Genomic DNA, 14594 nt, shown 5'->3' on the forward strand with positions numbered 1-14594 from the left:
TTGATAGTAGTTTTGCAGTTGTTATGTACGAATGCAGCTTTCATAAATTTCTTAATTTTATTTTTTCTTTGACCTATGATAAATAAAGTTTTAAATATATATTATACTTTTTCATTTTTCATAAATAATATAACGAGAGTGTAGTCCTTAAAATATTATATTAATGATTTAATTTCTGGCTGTCTTTTATAATGTCAACTGTCAAATTCAAATTTTATTTTGGCGCCAAACGTCAACAATTGTAATAGTGTTGTTTGTTACGGTGTGCGGTGCGGGTGCACTAATATTCTCCTTACAATAATATAGGATTAGAGAAATTGATGATAATGCATGAATTATCAGAAAGTCAGTCCCTAAATCAAATAAAACTCTTAAGAAAATATTTGAAACTTAAAATATTAGAAGATAATATTAGATTTCGGGATCATGAAAGTGAAAGAAATCATGTTTACAATTTAATATCACGTTCAATTATGCACGGAGAGTCACATTCAGCTCTAATTATTGGCCCTCGAGGTTGTGGAAAGACTACTGTAAGTAAATAAAGTTTCTAGCTATATTCCGCATCGTAATTGTCATATTATAAGTCATTAACTTTAATTATGTAGTGTGAGGATAGGATTTCGATATGGACTTAGGAATATAATTTAAATACATATATACATACTACAATATAAGAAACTAAATTTGATATGAGATTGACGGAAAGTATTAACACTAAATTACCTATGTCTCCGGCTAGATTTTAAAACAAAAAAAAAAACACTTTCGACGTATTAACAAAAAGGCGCGTCGTTTGGTACCACTAGGAACTTACTTTTACGGGAATTTGGTTTTGATTTTATATTTGCTTGTGTTGATTAACTGTAATTTATTTATTAGGGACCATCAGCAGTTACTAAACTTTCACATGTTATACAAAATGTTATATAAAACATATTTATACTTAATATAAAGTGTGTGGCTCTTTAAGACGTAATGATCCAGTAATGATCCGTACTGCCTCAAATAATATGGCAATATTCAATGTATATAACTATTTCTGTCTTCAGCTCATCAACTCAGTGCTACAACAGATTTCAAAGGAAGCAGATGTAGTGAATGATGCCCTCATCATAAAATTAAATGGTCTAATACATCAAGACGACAAGATTGCTCTGAAGTCTATAACAGCACAGGTAAATAGTTCCTGTTGATTTTTTTTTTTTACATTAGCAGCCCGTAAATGTCCCACTGCTGGGATAAAGGCCTCCTCTCCCTTTGAGGAGAAGGTTTGGAGCATATTCCACCACGCTGCTCCAATGCGGGTTGGCGGAATACACATGTGGCAGAATTTCGTTGAAATTAGACACATACAGGTTTCCTCACGATGTTTTCCTTCACCGCCGAGCACGAGATGAATTATAAACACAAATTAAGCACATGAAAATTCAGTGGTGCCTGCCTGGGTTTGAACCCGAAATCATCAATTAAGATGCACGCGTTCTAACCACTGGGCCATCTCGGCTCTTATTGATTATTTTTTTATAATTGATTCATAGTTACTTCTCCAATCGTAGGAGAAAAAAGAAAAGCAATGAATTTATAATTTTTTATGTATATTTAAAAAAAAAAAATTACTTATAATGTTGGCAAAGTTCCTATCAAAATTTTGTTAGTAATATTAAAGTACATATAAGTAAAAAATGGAATCAAGAACAGCTTGTAGTTTATAATATACTAAAGCTATTAGAAAATTTAAAGTCATAGGTTTGTTTCCAGTGGTGTAGCTATCGTAGGGCCAGGTGGTACAGTGCACCAGGGCCCCGGAGCTCAGGGGGCCTTCTAACCTAAGCTTTGACTAGAGATGACATATGGATTTAGCCTACTAATGTACGTCTCAATGTATCCTGTATCCTATTTTTATTCCTATCTATAATTTTGAAGCGCAATATAAGTTAAATAGGGGTTTAGGGCCCGTTTCTTTTTCTATGCACCGGGGCCCTTGTCCACCTAGCTACACCACTGTTTGTTTATATTCTTTGTAATTTGTTCCATTTGAATGTTATGTCAACTAATGTATTTTAGGATATTGGGTCGTTCCATACACCCAATCAATAATTTTATTTATGATATATTATAGCCATAGTTTTTAACAAGCATTTGTAAATAAGTTAATTTCCTGATTGATTAAAGGGGAAACAAAAGTGATCAGTGTTAAAATAGCCCTATTTTATATTCTTCCGTTGTTGAGCAGAATATTGGAAAAAATTATGTTAAATCAACTTCTGGTTCACTTTGGTAAATTCAGCTTTACTAGGGTCACTAAAGAATTGATGTAGGAATGGCACTATTTGGATATTTATATGACGCATAGGAGAAATCACAGAAGGCTATCAGTATGTTCTGTGACTTATCCACAATGATTGACTGCATGAAATGCTTTTGTATTAGCTAAAACATTATGGTGTTAATGGTGAGGTTCTTGTTCTCATACTCATACTCGAATCAAAGAATTCAACAGGTGTCTATTAATGTCTTTTGGATCTGTACTAAGAATGGGTGTTCCTCAAGGATCAATTTTGGGTCCTTTTATATTTTTGTTGTCTATGAATGACTTTCCTTTTTGTTAAAGGTATTTGTGATATTGTATTGTTTGCCAATGATATCTCATAACTTTTTAAAGCTGACACGAGAAAAGCTAATAAAAAAACACTGTAACATGACAATTCAAAAGTGCTTTTATGAGCAAACTTGAATAAAGAATATTTTGGGTGACACCTACCTAGGCAGGCTAGCCAAGGCATGCCATCAAGTCGCAGAGCTCTACCACACCTCTACTCTTCTCTTTTCTACTTTATGATAGATTGAAAGAGCATTTTAATAAGCAGTAAAGTCTTTCTTGTTACATTCATGCTTCATGTATTCTTTTTATATTAGTTGTTCTTTTTCTATGTATAAGTTTAAATTACTGTAACTAAAGAGTATTTGTATTGTAAATAGACTATTTATAATATTTACAATAATTCATTCGGTGGTAGGGCTTCATGTAAGCCCATCTGGGTTGGTTCCACTTACTCATCAGATATTCTACATACATCCAGATATACTTCATATAGTTTTGTTTTGGTTTGAAGAGTGAGTGAGCCAGTAACTAGAGGTACGAGGGACATTACATCTTAGCTCTTAAAGTTGGTGGTGCATTGGCGATGATCTGGATAATATTCGTTACACCAACAATGTATATAAAATACTATAAATTATATAGTGTTTTATATATTTTAGTTCATAACGAGATATTATAATTTTAATGTTTCAGATGCAATTAGAAAATGCTGTCGGTGATCGTGTGTTCGGTACATTCGCTGAGAATCTAAGTTTCCTCCTCAGCTGTCTTACTAGTGGAGCTGACCGGAAATGTAAAAGCATGGTATTTGTTTTAGAAGAATTTGATATGTTCTGTCACAGCGGGCGAACACAGACATTATTATACAACTTGTTTGATATTACACACAGTAAACAAGCACCTATGTGTGTTTTAGGTAAGTAGACCACCAATTTATTATAAAATAGAAATTATATGTAATATATATATATTGGATGACCTCCTCATATTGAATGAAATATTGTGGATGTACCATTTCATAATTGAACAGTTATCTGATGATTTTGAAAGAGCTGCACATAGTTGTTATACTTGTTATGTATGCGACCACACTATGGAGGTACATTAGGACATCGCGTTCGCCGAGACCACCGACGACGGCCCGGTACCAGCAACCCTTCTTTATAATTTCTGTGTCTCTTAGAATTAAGAAAAGTATTAATATAAATAATATAATAATTGGTTCTGAGGGCATTCTGTGTTACAACCTCAACACATGAAGTAGTCTAATTAAATTAGTATTAATATTTGTAAAATAAGTTTGTGAATTAATATAAATTCACTTTTAAAGTACTTTCGGTTTTTTTTTTAAGTCCTTCGGCTGCGAACGACGTAATTTACTATTTACACAAAAAAATAACCATCAATAGTGTTTGATACTTCTACTGATTAATGTTTATCTTTGTGAAAGTAGTAAAACTTTTTTGAACAATATATTCCACCAGCATGAAGGCATGTGAGCCGAGATGGCCCAGTGGCTAGAACGCGTGCATCTTAACCGATGATTTCGGGTTCAAACCCAGGCAGGCACCACTGAAATTTCATGTGCTTAATTTGTGTTTATAATTCATCTCGTGCTCGGCGGTGAAGGAAAACATCGTGAGGAAACCTGCATGTTGAAATAAAACTAGTTTTTAACGGATTTAATCGCGTATATTAATTATTTTAACATCCCGACGTTTCGAGCACTTTGCAGTGTTCGTGGTCACGGGCAGACTAAGGTGACATTTGTCTGTTCGAATTAAAAAGAAATATTATTTACAACTACCGCCAACGATTTCTTAATTGGTATCTTGAGTAGCGTTCCGGTTGCACGCAGAAGGCACTAACTGTATCTTTAGGTCTTGCAGTCTGTTGGATTTGGGATTTTAAATTTTTAATAAGTGGATCCCAAGTGTTAGAAAGTCTCCAACCATCTTCTCTATTGAAGTTCGGATGTTTTTGAATTTCAATAGCCTCGCGTATCATTCTAGGAATGAATCTGTGTTCTCTAGCGAGGATCTGTGGTTTATCAAATCGAATAAAATGGTTAGGTTTATCCAGAGCATGTTCACAGACTGCAGACTTTGAAGAACGCCTATTTTTGACATCTCCTATATGTTCCTTGACCCTAGTACCGATACTTCTCTTTGTTTGGCCTATGTAAGATGAACATGCTCTGGATAAACCTAACCATTTTATTCGATTTGATAAACCACAGATCCTCGCTAGAGAACACAGATTCATTCCTAGAATGATACGCGAGGCTATTGAAATTCAAAAACATCCGAACTTCAATAGAGAAGATGGTTGGAGACTTTCTAACACTTGGGATCCACTTATTAAAAATTTAAAATCCCAAATCCAACAGACTGCAAGACCTAAAGATACAGTTAGTGCCTTCTGCGTGCAACCGGAACGCTACTCTTTTTTTTTTTTTTTTTTTTTCTGGCTTTTATTTGTGTCAAAAAGACACAGATTATTTCGCCAATGTCACGTGCGATGGAGAAGACACGGTAGAGATTGATTGGTGCGGTCGAGATTGCAGGATCAATTTAATTTTGAAGGCATAATAGTAGTAGACGGAATTAAAAAAACCCACAACCTAAAACAACACAATAATAATCATTAGATAAAAAAAAAATAACTGCTATTTAAACACAGAAAAACAATCACAAAACTATTTATAGCTTATTCTTATTACGTTCAATATATTTACATAGAAATTTACAAAATGGACTAAACACAAACATTAATAAACATTCGACATTAATAGGGCGAGGAACTTTTGGAGGGAGAACGTCATATGCGGGATAGAGGAGTTTGGGGCAAGAGAACAGTATATGGGGTAGGGAACCTTCGTCTAGGCCACACTCACACAAAGAGTGATCTCTAACTCTAATTTTACATAGATGTATGGGAGTACATGCATGTCCAAGGCGTAGTCGGCAGATAGTTGTGGTGATCCAACGATTGGCTTGCCTGTGAAGTGAAAACCAAGGTCGCCTTGGGATGTCTGGTTGTAGAGATGCGTAAAATCTACCTTTAGATTTTGATGAAACTTTCCAAACAGAGTTCCAGGATTTATCCAGATGAGTTTTCGCTAAAGCACACAAATCCTGAGTTGAATTTTTAAAATGATCTAGAGAGCCAGTTGTTATAGCAGCTCTAGCGAACGAGTCTGCGGCTTCGTTACCGCTTATACCAGAATGGCTTGGTATCCAGACAAGCGATATTTCTAGCCCTTTTTGGTGACACGAGAACAAAGCCTCCCTGATCTTAAGGATGATAAAAAATTTCCGCCTACTACGAAATGGATTTTCCCTAATTGCCAACAGACAGCTCAAAGAGTCTGTCAGGATAACAGTCTGTCTTAGGTCATGGGATTGGGCAAATAGGATGGCTTCCAGAATGGCAATCGCTTCACCGGAAAAAATTGATGTTTCAGGAGGGGATTTGAATTGAAGGATAATTTTGAATTTGGGAATCCAACAGGCTGAACCGACACAGCTATCGGGGGATATTTTAGAGGCATCAGTAAATATAAGGAGATGGTTTGACCATTTTTGATGAAAGATTCTTTGAAATTTACAGTTTGTTTCAGGAGCCCCTTTAGTAAGACCAAGATCTGTGATAATTGGAGGATTATATACAAGAGCTCTAAATGGAGTGGAAAAAAGAGGATTTGAATGGAACCTCAATATAGGATGCGGAAGTTTGGTAAATTTTAAAAAACTATCTAATAACAAGGATGGGCTTTTAGGACGAGCACAGAGTTGGGACAGTTTGCTTAAACGGGACCAAAGAGGATGAGAGGATAGCTGTAATGATTTTACCACGAAGCGGTCGCATAAAAATTGTCTTCTTAGTTGTAGAGGAGGATCAACACATTCAACTTGCAGGGCGTTAGTGGGTGAAGTCTTCATGGCTCCTATAATTATTCTAAGGCATTTGTGTTGGATTCTATTAAGTTTATCAGAAACGGTTTTATTAAGTGGATCTAAGACAAATAGTCCATAGTCTAAATGACTACGGACTATTGCATTGTACAGTAGTTTAAGAGAATATGGGTGAGCTCCCCACCAGACACCTGAGACAGCTCTAAGGACGTTAATGCCCTTTTCACATTTTTTGATAATATGTTCAGAGTGACAAATTCCGTTCAGTTTGTTATCAAGTATTATGCCTAGAAACTTAGCCTTATTGACAAAGTTGATACGCTGATCCCCACAGAACAGGTCAAAGACGGGAATAAGCCTTTTTCGTGTAAAAGCAACTGCCTGAGTCTTATCTACTGATAGAGATAAGCCGTGATCAGAGAGCCATAGGTCAAGATAATGCAAAGCAGAGTTTAAACGCAATGTTAAGTTTTGGACGGAAGAAGATCTATGATATAATACAATGTCATCAGCATATTGAAGGATGTTACAAAAGTTATTAACAGACAATTCAAGATCGTGGGTATAAATGCTGTAAAGCAGAGGGCTTAGGACTGAGCCTTGCGGGAGACCTTTCCAGACGAATCGGGGGGGAAGAAAAAAATTTTGGTGTTTAACAGAAATTGATCTGCAAAATAGCAGGTTACATATGAAATGTGTAATCCTCGGAGGAACGCTCAGCTGGTGCAGTTTTTGCCTGAGTACCGGAAGAAGAACATTATCATATGCAGAAGAAATATCTAGAAAAACACCCACAAGGTACTCTCCGTTAGAAAAGGCTATTCGAATGTCTGTCGTGAGAATGCTGAGACTATCGAGAGTGCTCAGACCCTTTCGAAAGCCAAATTGAGAGGGTGAGAGAATATTCCTGCTTTCCATTATCCATTCCAAACGGTTTTTTAAGAGGTGTTCAGTTACTTTTACTAATGTAGATGATAAAGCAATGGGTCTATAAGAACTTGGGTCCAATGGGCTTTTTCCTGGTTTGAGAATGGGGATAATAATTTGGGACTTCCAAGATTCCGGGACGATTCCTGCTGAGAAAAAAGCATTAATTAAATTCAAATAGACGCATTTAGCTTTATCACTAAGGTTTACTATAAAAGAATAGGGAACGCCATCTTCCCCTGGAGATGAGTCTTTAAGTCCCTTTAGAGCTGTATGGAGCTCTGAGAGAGTAAACGGACCATCCATATCATCCGATACAAGTGTTGGAGCCAGTGTAATAAAGCTATCCTGGCATGGGACAAAGGGAGGTGCAAGCTTGGCAGCAAAATCATTAAGCCATATGGAGGGATTATTGGCATTTGGATTTTCTGAGTTGAGGGAGCGGCGAAATTTCTTAAGATTTGTCCAAACTGTTTGAGGAGGAGATCGAGGACTGAGGGATTCACAGAAGTTGGTCCACCCTAGCTTTTTCTTTTTTTTGAACAGTCTTTTAATTTTGGCATCAATACGCTGATATTTGATGAAATTTTGTGGAGTCATAGAGACTGTATATGACTCTTCGGCTTCAGATCTCCGTTGGACCATGACATTACATTCTTCATCCCACCAAGGAGGAGAAAGCAAAGTCTTTTTATTTATATTTTTTAGAGGAAAATGGGCATCAGCAGAGGATTTGATAGCATTAAGGAAAAGTTCGTAGTAAGCAATAATATTTTCATCATTCACAAAACCAGGGAGGGAGTCTAACATGGCATCAACAGAGTTAGAGTATGCTGACCAGTTAACATTTTTTAGTCTGTATTTTAGAAGAGGGGATGATTTGAAGGATGTGAGGGATCTGTTCTTAAGTGAAAGAAGGATAGGAAAATGGTCGCTTCCAAATGTTGATGGGAGGGTATTCCAAGATATTTGTGAGGATAGGGAGGGAGTTGATAGGGATAAGTCGACGGCAGAATAAGGATTCTGATTTGGATAAACTCTACGAGTCGGCGAGCCATCGTTGAGAATGCATAAATTTACATCATCAACGATGTCCACCAACAAGGGAGCAAATCCGTCACAGTGATAGGAACCCCATAATGTATGATGGGCATTAAAGTCCCCCATAACAAGAATAGGGCTTGGAAGGGAAGAGAAGATGGAGTGTAATTCAGGAGCAAGAGAAGAATTAGGATGGGGAATGTAAAGGGATAAAAAGGATATATTAAAGGCTTTTATAGCCACGGCATTGATATGCTGGCTAAAAGGAGGTAAGGGAATTTGGGAGAAGGGAATAGAGTGCCTAATCAGGATGGCACTACCTGCATACCCATCACTTCTGTCATCCCTCAAACAGGAAAAACCCGGAATCCGAAATCGAGAACCGGGAATTAACCATGTCTCAGAGAGGGCAATAATGACAGGTTTATATGAATTAATAAGGGAGAGGAGGTCAGGTTTCTTAGGACGAATGCTTTTACAATTCCATTGAAGGAATCTGATTGGGGCCATTTTTAAGGATGTTGAAGAGTTGATGTAAATCATTGGCAACGTTGGACGGTAAAGGGATTTCATTACATGTGCTTAGAATGTTAAGGAGGATTTTGGTGAGTAATTCTAATAAGTTAGAATTGTTATTAGGAGGGGAGGGATTATCAGCATTTAGAGCACAACCATTTGGAGAGGAGGAAGGGCAATTGCCAACTATGGCTTGGTGGGCTTGTTTATCATACCCCTTCCCTTGAGGAACTCTAGGGGCAGGAGAACGGAAGATGGTCTGTCTATATGATCTATTAGGAGGTGGGGAGGATTTAGATGGACTAGGGCTTGATGGAATATATACAGGAGAGGAAAACATCTCTTTTGCTACCTCAGCGTAGGACCTGCGAACATTAGGGAAGCGAGAAGCTGCCTCCATGTAAGAGATATTGTCCTGAGACATAACAATTTTTATTGATTGCTGTCGCGAATACTCTGGACAATCCTTGTCTGTAGCAAAGTGTTTACCAGAACAGTGAAGGCATGTAGCATTATCTTTAGTAACCTCACACAACTCACCTGTATGAGATTGGGAACATTTAAAACATCTGGGAGTAGATCTACACTGAGTCTTAATGTGGCCATAACGACAACAGTTTAAACAAATTATAGTAGGGAGATTATATGTTTCAACGGGAAGAGAGGTATGGAATGAATATATTTTATTGGGAAGGATTTGGCCCTTAAACGTTATTACCACTGACTGAGTTGGAATCCAGTTCACAACTCCTTCGTTGATGGTTTTACGATTTAAACGCCTCATTTTTAATATTTCACCACAACCATGAGGAAGCTCGATAGACTCTATAAGATCCTCCATAGACCAGTCAACCGGAACACCTTTCACGAGACCCATTCTAGTTACATTGTAAGTTGGTAACGTTGCTTTGTACTTACATAGTTCCAGTATCGGGTTTTTTAAAAAATCATTTGCAGATTGGGCTGAGGAAAATTGGACTTCTATTTTGTTGCGACCTACGTTTTTAACTCCATCATTAATAATACAACCAATTTTGTGCTTATGTAAAAACTGACCGAATTTGATGGCTCGGATTGAGTTACCTGCAGAAGGATCAGAAACTTCCCGGGAGACATGGACAATGAAGGGACCCTTATCGTCATCAGCGTAACTTTTAGGGCCGTCAGTAAAAGCGGGATTAATATAAACAGTCTGAATGGAAGGAGTTGCGGTAGTGGGATGAACGACTGTTTTTTTTGAGGAGGAATCGGGAGTGGCGGTGGATTTATCCCCGGAACGTTTGCGAGAGGAAGATTTATTGAGGTCAATAACTTTTTCCACACCCCCGGGATCGGGAGGTTCAGGAGGAGGATCAACATCCATTATCTAACTACTTTAACTTACCAACTAATATACTATAACTATAAAAGTAAATAAACACTTACCGTAACCGAATATGGTTAGTAAAACCCAGAAACCATATAAATTAACTATTTGCACTAAAAAATTATGGAAAGAATAACAGAAAATGATTATAATAACACAGATATCTCACTAACACGTGTGTCAACCAAAGCTAACGCAAGCGAAAAAAACGGAACGCTACTCAAGATACCAATTAAGAAATCGTTGGCGGTAGTTGTAAATAATATTTCTTTTTAATTCGAACAGACAAATGTCACCTTAGTCTGCCCGTGACCACGAACACTGCAAAGTGCTCGAAACGTCGGGATGTTAAAATAATTAATATACGCGATTAAATCCGTTAAAAACTAGTTTTATTTCAATGTGTAATAATCGCGAAAATCTAAGACAACATTATGTAAACCTGCATGTGTCTAATTTCAACGAAATTCTGCCACATGTGTATTCCGCCAACCCGCATTGGAGCAGCGTGGTGGAATATGCTCCAAACCTTCTCCTCAAAGGGAGAGGAGGCCTTTATCCCAGCAGTGGGACATTTACGGGCTGCTAATGATATGAAGGCATGAAGCATAAACTTTGGTATTAGGGGTTTGGCAGCTAGTGATCTCGGTGAATGGTCCGAAATAAATGGCAGAGTGAATAGATTGTATTAATGTCAAAAGAATGATAATATTTCACTGTTCATCACTGTACAAGTGTACAGTGTACACACAAATTTTATCATATCTTATTGGTATAATGGCTAGCAAGAATGGTTTGTTTTTCTATTACCAAAAAAATATATTGGTCATTTGTATTATTTTCACTATTATTTTGTAAGCTCAGAGTTGGGTTGCAGTTACTCTTTTATACCTCATAGTGCATTAAGAGCTGTTGATCCTGTGCTTGAACTCTCTCTGGATAACCATCAATTGGATTATGAAAGTGAGGAAATATAGATAACACTTATCATCTGCGCGATTGATATCCTCTGATGATTATTATATTAGAAATATTAAATACCAGTGAAGATAGACTAGGCCTTCCTATTAAGCATTTGTTAATATTTAATCAGTAGTGTTGGTGTTTATGTTTCAGGTATAACAAACCGCATAGATGTGATGGAAATGTTAGAGAAGAGAGTCAAATCCCGTTTCTCGCACAGGCATATCTTCCTATTCCCGAACGAAAATCAACAAGGCGTTGAGAAGTCACCTTTAAGCAAATGCAAGGAAATCTTTGTTCAATATCTCAGCATGCCGTTGAATTTTGCCAAGAAAAATGTTAAAGAGATATCAAAGAAACGTAAAGGAAGAAAGTCTATAGGTAATCATTTTCATTTCAAAGGAGTAATCTTCTAAAGGGGTCAACAACCAAGTCCTGACTTCAAACCATATAATTGGAACCGATAAAATATTGTCAAGTTCTTCCACCTACCAAGAAATTCTTAGAAATGGCAATGTTAACACTCCCGAGTGTATACGCCAGTATAAATGGTGAATGAATTAAGGGAGTGTGATACAGGCTTTACAAAAATGTAATCTATTTAATTATTTAACTATTGTTACTTCATATGATAGTCAGCGAACTGGACATGTATCGCTATTTATAAAAAGCCGTTACTGCGCCTGAATTCCTTACATCTGATACATCGGTTTCTGAGACTAAGAGCAATGAGTCTGCACCTGTTTGCCTGCCTGCTATTTCTGTTTATGAAAGTTTTAAATAAGTGCTAGTGTATGAAATCAAAGTCATTTAAATATATGTGGGATGTAGGGTTGAAAGAAACCACAAAATAACCACAATTGATATTGTTTGCTTCGAATTTACAAAAAAGTACGTTACACTTCAAATACGTCGTGCCGCCATCGTGTCTCCTCTTTCATAATTCTCTGTCATGCTGTCTCTGTCATCATTACACTATTATACTCTCGCTCTCACATTGTACCTCCCAATCACACACATAACATTTCCACATATATATCTTATTTCAGTTAATATAGAAGAAAAAATGGATGTTGATACAATTGACGATAACCAATATGCGATACCAGAAGAAGTTTTCACGAGATGCAAAGTGGATTCTAGCCAATTCCAAAATCTGGAATACGGTTTCATTGAATCCTGGAATGCACATATAGAAAGTCTAGTCGAAGATCAGAAAGTTATTGATGCTTTGGAAAAATTCTCTTACTATACCGTCAATGAGCAGCTATTTAGAGATGTTTTGGTAAGTTTATTTATATAAACAAACAGAGATGTCTTTAGGACTAGAAAAATTACTTCGGCTTCAATCATCACAGTCCAAGCCGCACATCACAATTTATGGACAATTATATATTTAGTTACTAGTTCCAAAGGTTAATTTAGACTTCTTTATTGAAAAGTAAGTGAGGAAGTGTAGCTACCGAGATAACAAATAACATTCCTTCAAAAACCAATGTATGTAATGAAGGTACATTATAGGTACAGATCAAAATAACTTAAAAAAAACTTATATACTTGAACATTTTTATTTTCCAGTTTCAAATAGTATCAAAACTGTCTCTATCGAAGCCATACATAGATGTAAATGATATATCATCAAGCATAGACCACACGGTATCGCCTGAACATAGAGTGAAGTTGCTACAATCTCTGTCCATACTGGAATTGTCTCTGGTCATTGCAATGATGCACGGTATGGAAATATTTGACGGTCAGCCGATGAATTTTGAGATGGTATTACACAGGTGAGAAATATCTATGGTTGAATATATATATTTATGGATAATTTATTGGATGTAAAATTTTGATCAGTTTTTGTGAACTTCGGCGTTCGATGTTTTAAAGATGTATAATAATAACTATTATTTTATCCGAATATAGTTGAGAGTCTTACAAATTTATACACTGTGAATATTAAACTTAACTAGAAAATAAGGTATTTTTGTAACAGATTATGTATAGATTTATAACATCGGAAATCATACTTTAAGCCTTCGTTTTTTAACAAACTAATGCCCTTAGTGTAGCTATAAATAATAAAAATGATCATTATTTTTTTTTGTATTAAATTACTTTGAATAAGCTATGTATGTATGTATGTAAGCTATGTATATAGTAATGATTGATATTCTCACTGTATTTAAAACAATTCTATCTACTTTCTATGAACTTTGACTATGAATAATTAATTCTTACTGTAATTTATTATTTTTAATGACTTCTTAAAAAGAATACTACAGACTAATATTTATCTGACTTTATAATAACAAATAGCGATAATCAATAACATTAATTAACAATAACATACTTTAAATAAATAATAATTATAATGAAAAATAGAACAAAAACCAACTAAAATGACGAATCGAAACGAGTCATAAATAGTATGTCAAGAGCATCTAAATTTCGCGCCAAATGTAAACCCAAGCCTCTGTGACAAGCGATCGCTTGTTTTTTTTTAATTTTTTACTCTACAAGGTAGCGATGCATTCGGTGGTAAGATTATATACTCTTAAAAATTATTTCTTTCATATGTTACAGATATACAAAATTCTCAAACACGAATTCCTCAACCCAAACAGTACCACGGCCAGTGATCCTCAAAGCGTTTGAACATCTACAGGAACTGGAGATAATAATGCCAGTTAAGAACACTGACTCTATTTACAATACAGATACAACAACCAGTCGAGTTCAGAAGGAGTATAAGCTATACACACTGGCAGCTCCGTTGGAAGATATCAAGGAAGCAGTGAAGGGCTTTAAAGCGCTGCCAACTGAAATAAATCATTGGTTCAACAACTCTGTTTTTTGAATAAACTTTATTTTTTGTTTGTCGTTTTTTTTAAGTTATAATCTAAACATTTGGCTAAAGTGAGGCCAAACGGGGCTTATGTCCGGACCATCGTTTACCGTAACGACTACGCAAAAAACATGAGATGACTACAGAAATGAGAACCCAGTGGGAAGACACTGAATCTTAATAGCAAATTCGGGTTGAATTCAAACTATAGCCTATTCCAACATTTTGCTATGAATTGTCGCTATATTATTGGTCAAAAGCTACAATAATCTATGATATTATTTTTTGATTTGCGAAAAAATAGCGTTTTTAACATTAACGAAACTGTTATGGGAACTTAGGAAGTTAGATTAAAGAGGATATAAGTAGTTAAATGGATTAGTGTTTCCTAGTGCATAATTGCGAATCAATTCC

The 14594-nt window shown here is 35.9% G+C and overlaps 1 protein-coding gene across 1 annotated transcript; it reads left to right on the plus strand.

Annotated features, from left to right (window-relative positions):
• The first annotated feature begins 262 nt into the window (after positions 1-262).
• Positions 263-14329, plus strand: LOC125074306 (origin recognition complex subunit 4). Its single transcript, XM_047685599.1, has 7 exons — positions 263-533; positions 1053-1178; positions 3299-3521; positions 11489-11716; positions 12385-12620; positions 12914-13122; positions 13919-14329. Exons 1-7 carry the CDS (start codon positions 321-323, stop codon positions 14190-14192), a joined length of 1509 nt encoding a protein of 502 aa, XP_047541555.1. The 5' UTR covers positions 263-320; the 3' UTR covers positions 14193-14329.
• Positions 14330-14594: the final 265 nt, after the last annotated feature.

Source organism: Vanessa atalanta, chromosome 27 (genome assembly GCF_905147765.1).
Source record: "Vanessa atalanta chromosome 27, ilVanAtal1.2, whole genome shotgun sequence".
In the NCBI taxonomy this organism is placed as follows: domain Eukaryota; kingdom Metazoa; phylum Arthropoda; class Insecta; order Lepidoptera; family Nymphalidae; genus Vanessa; species Vanessa atalanta.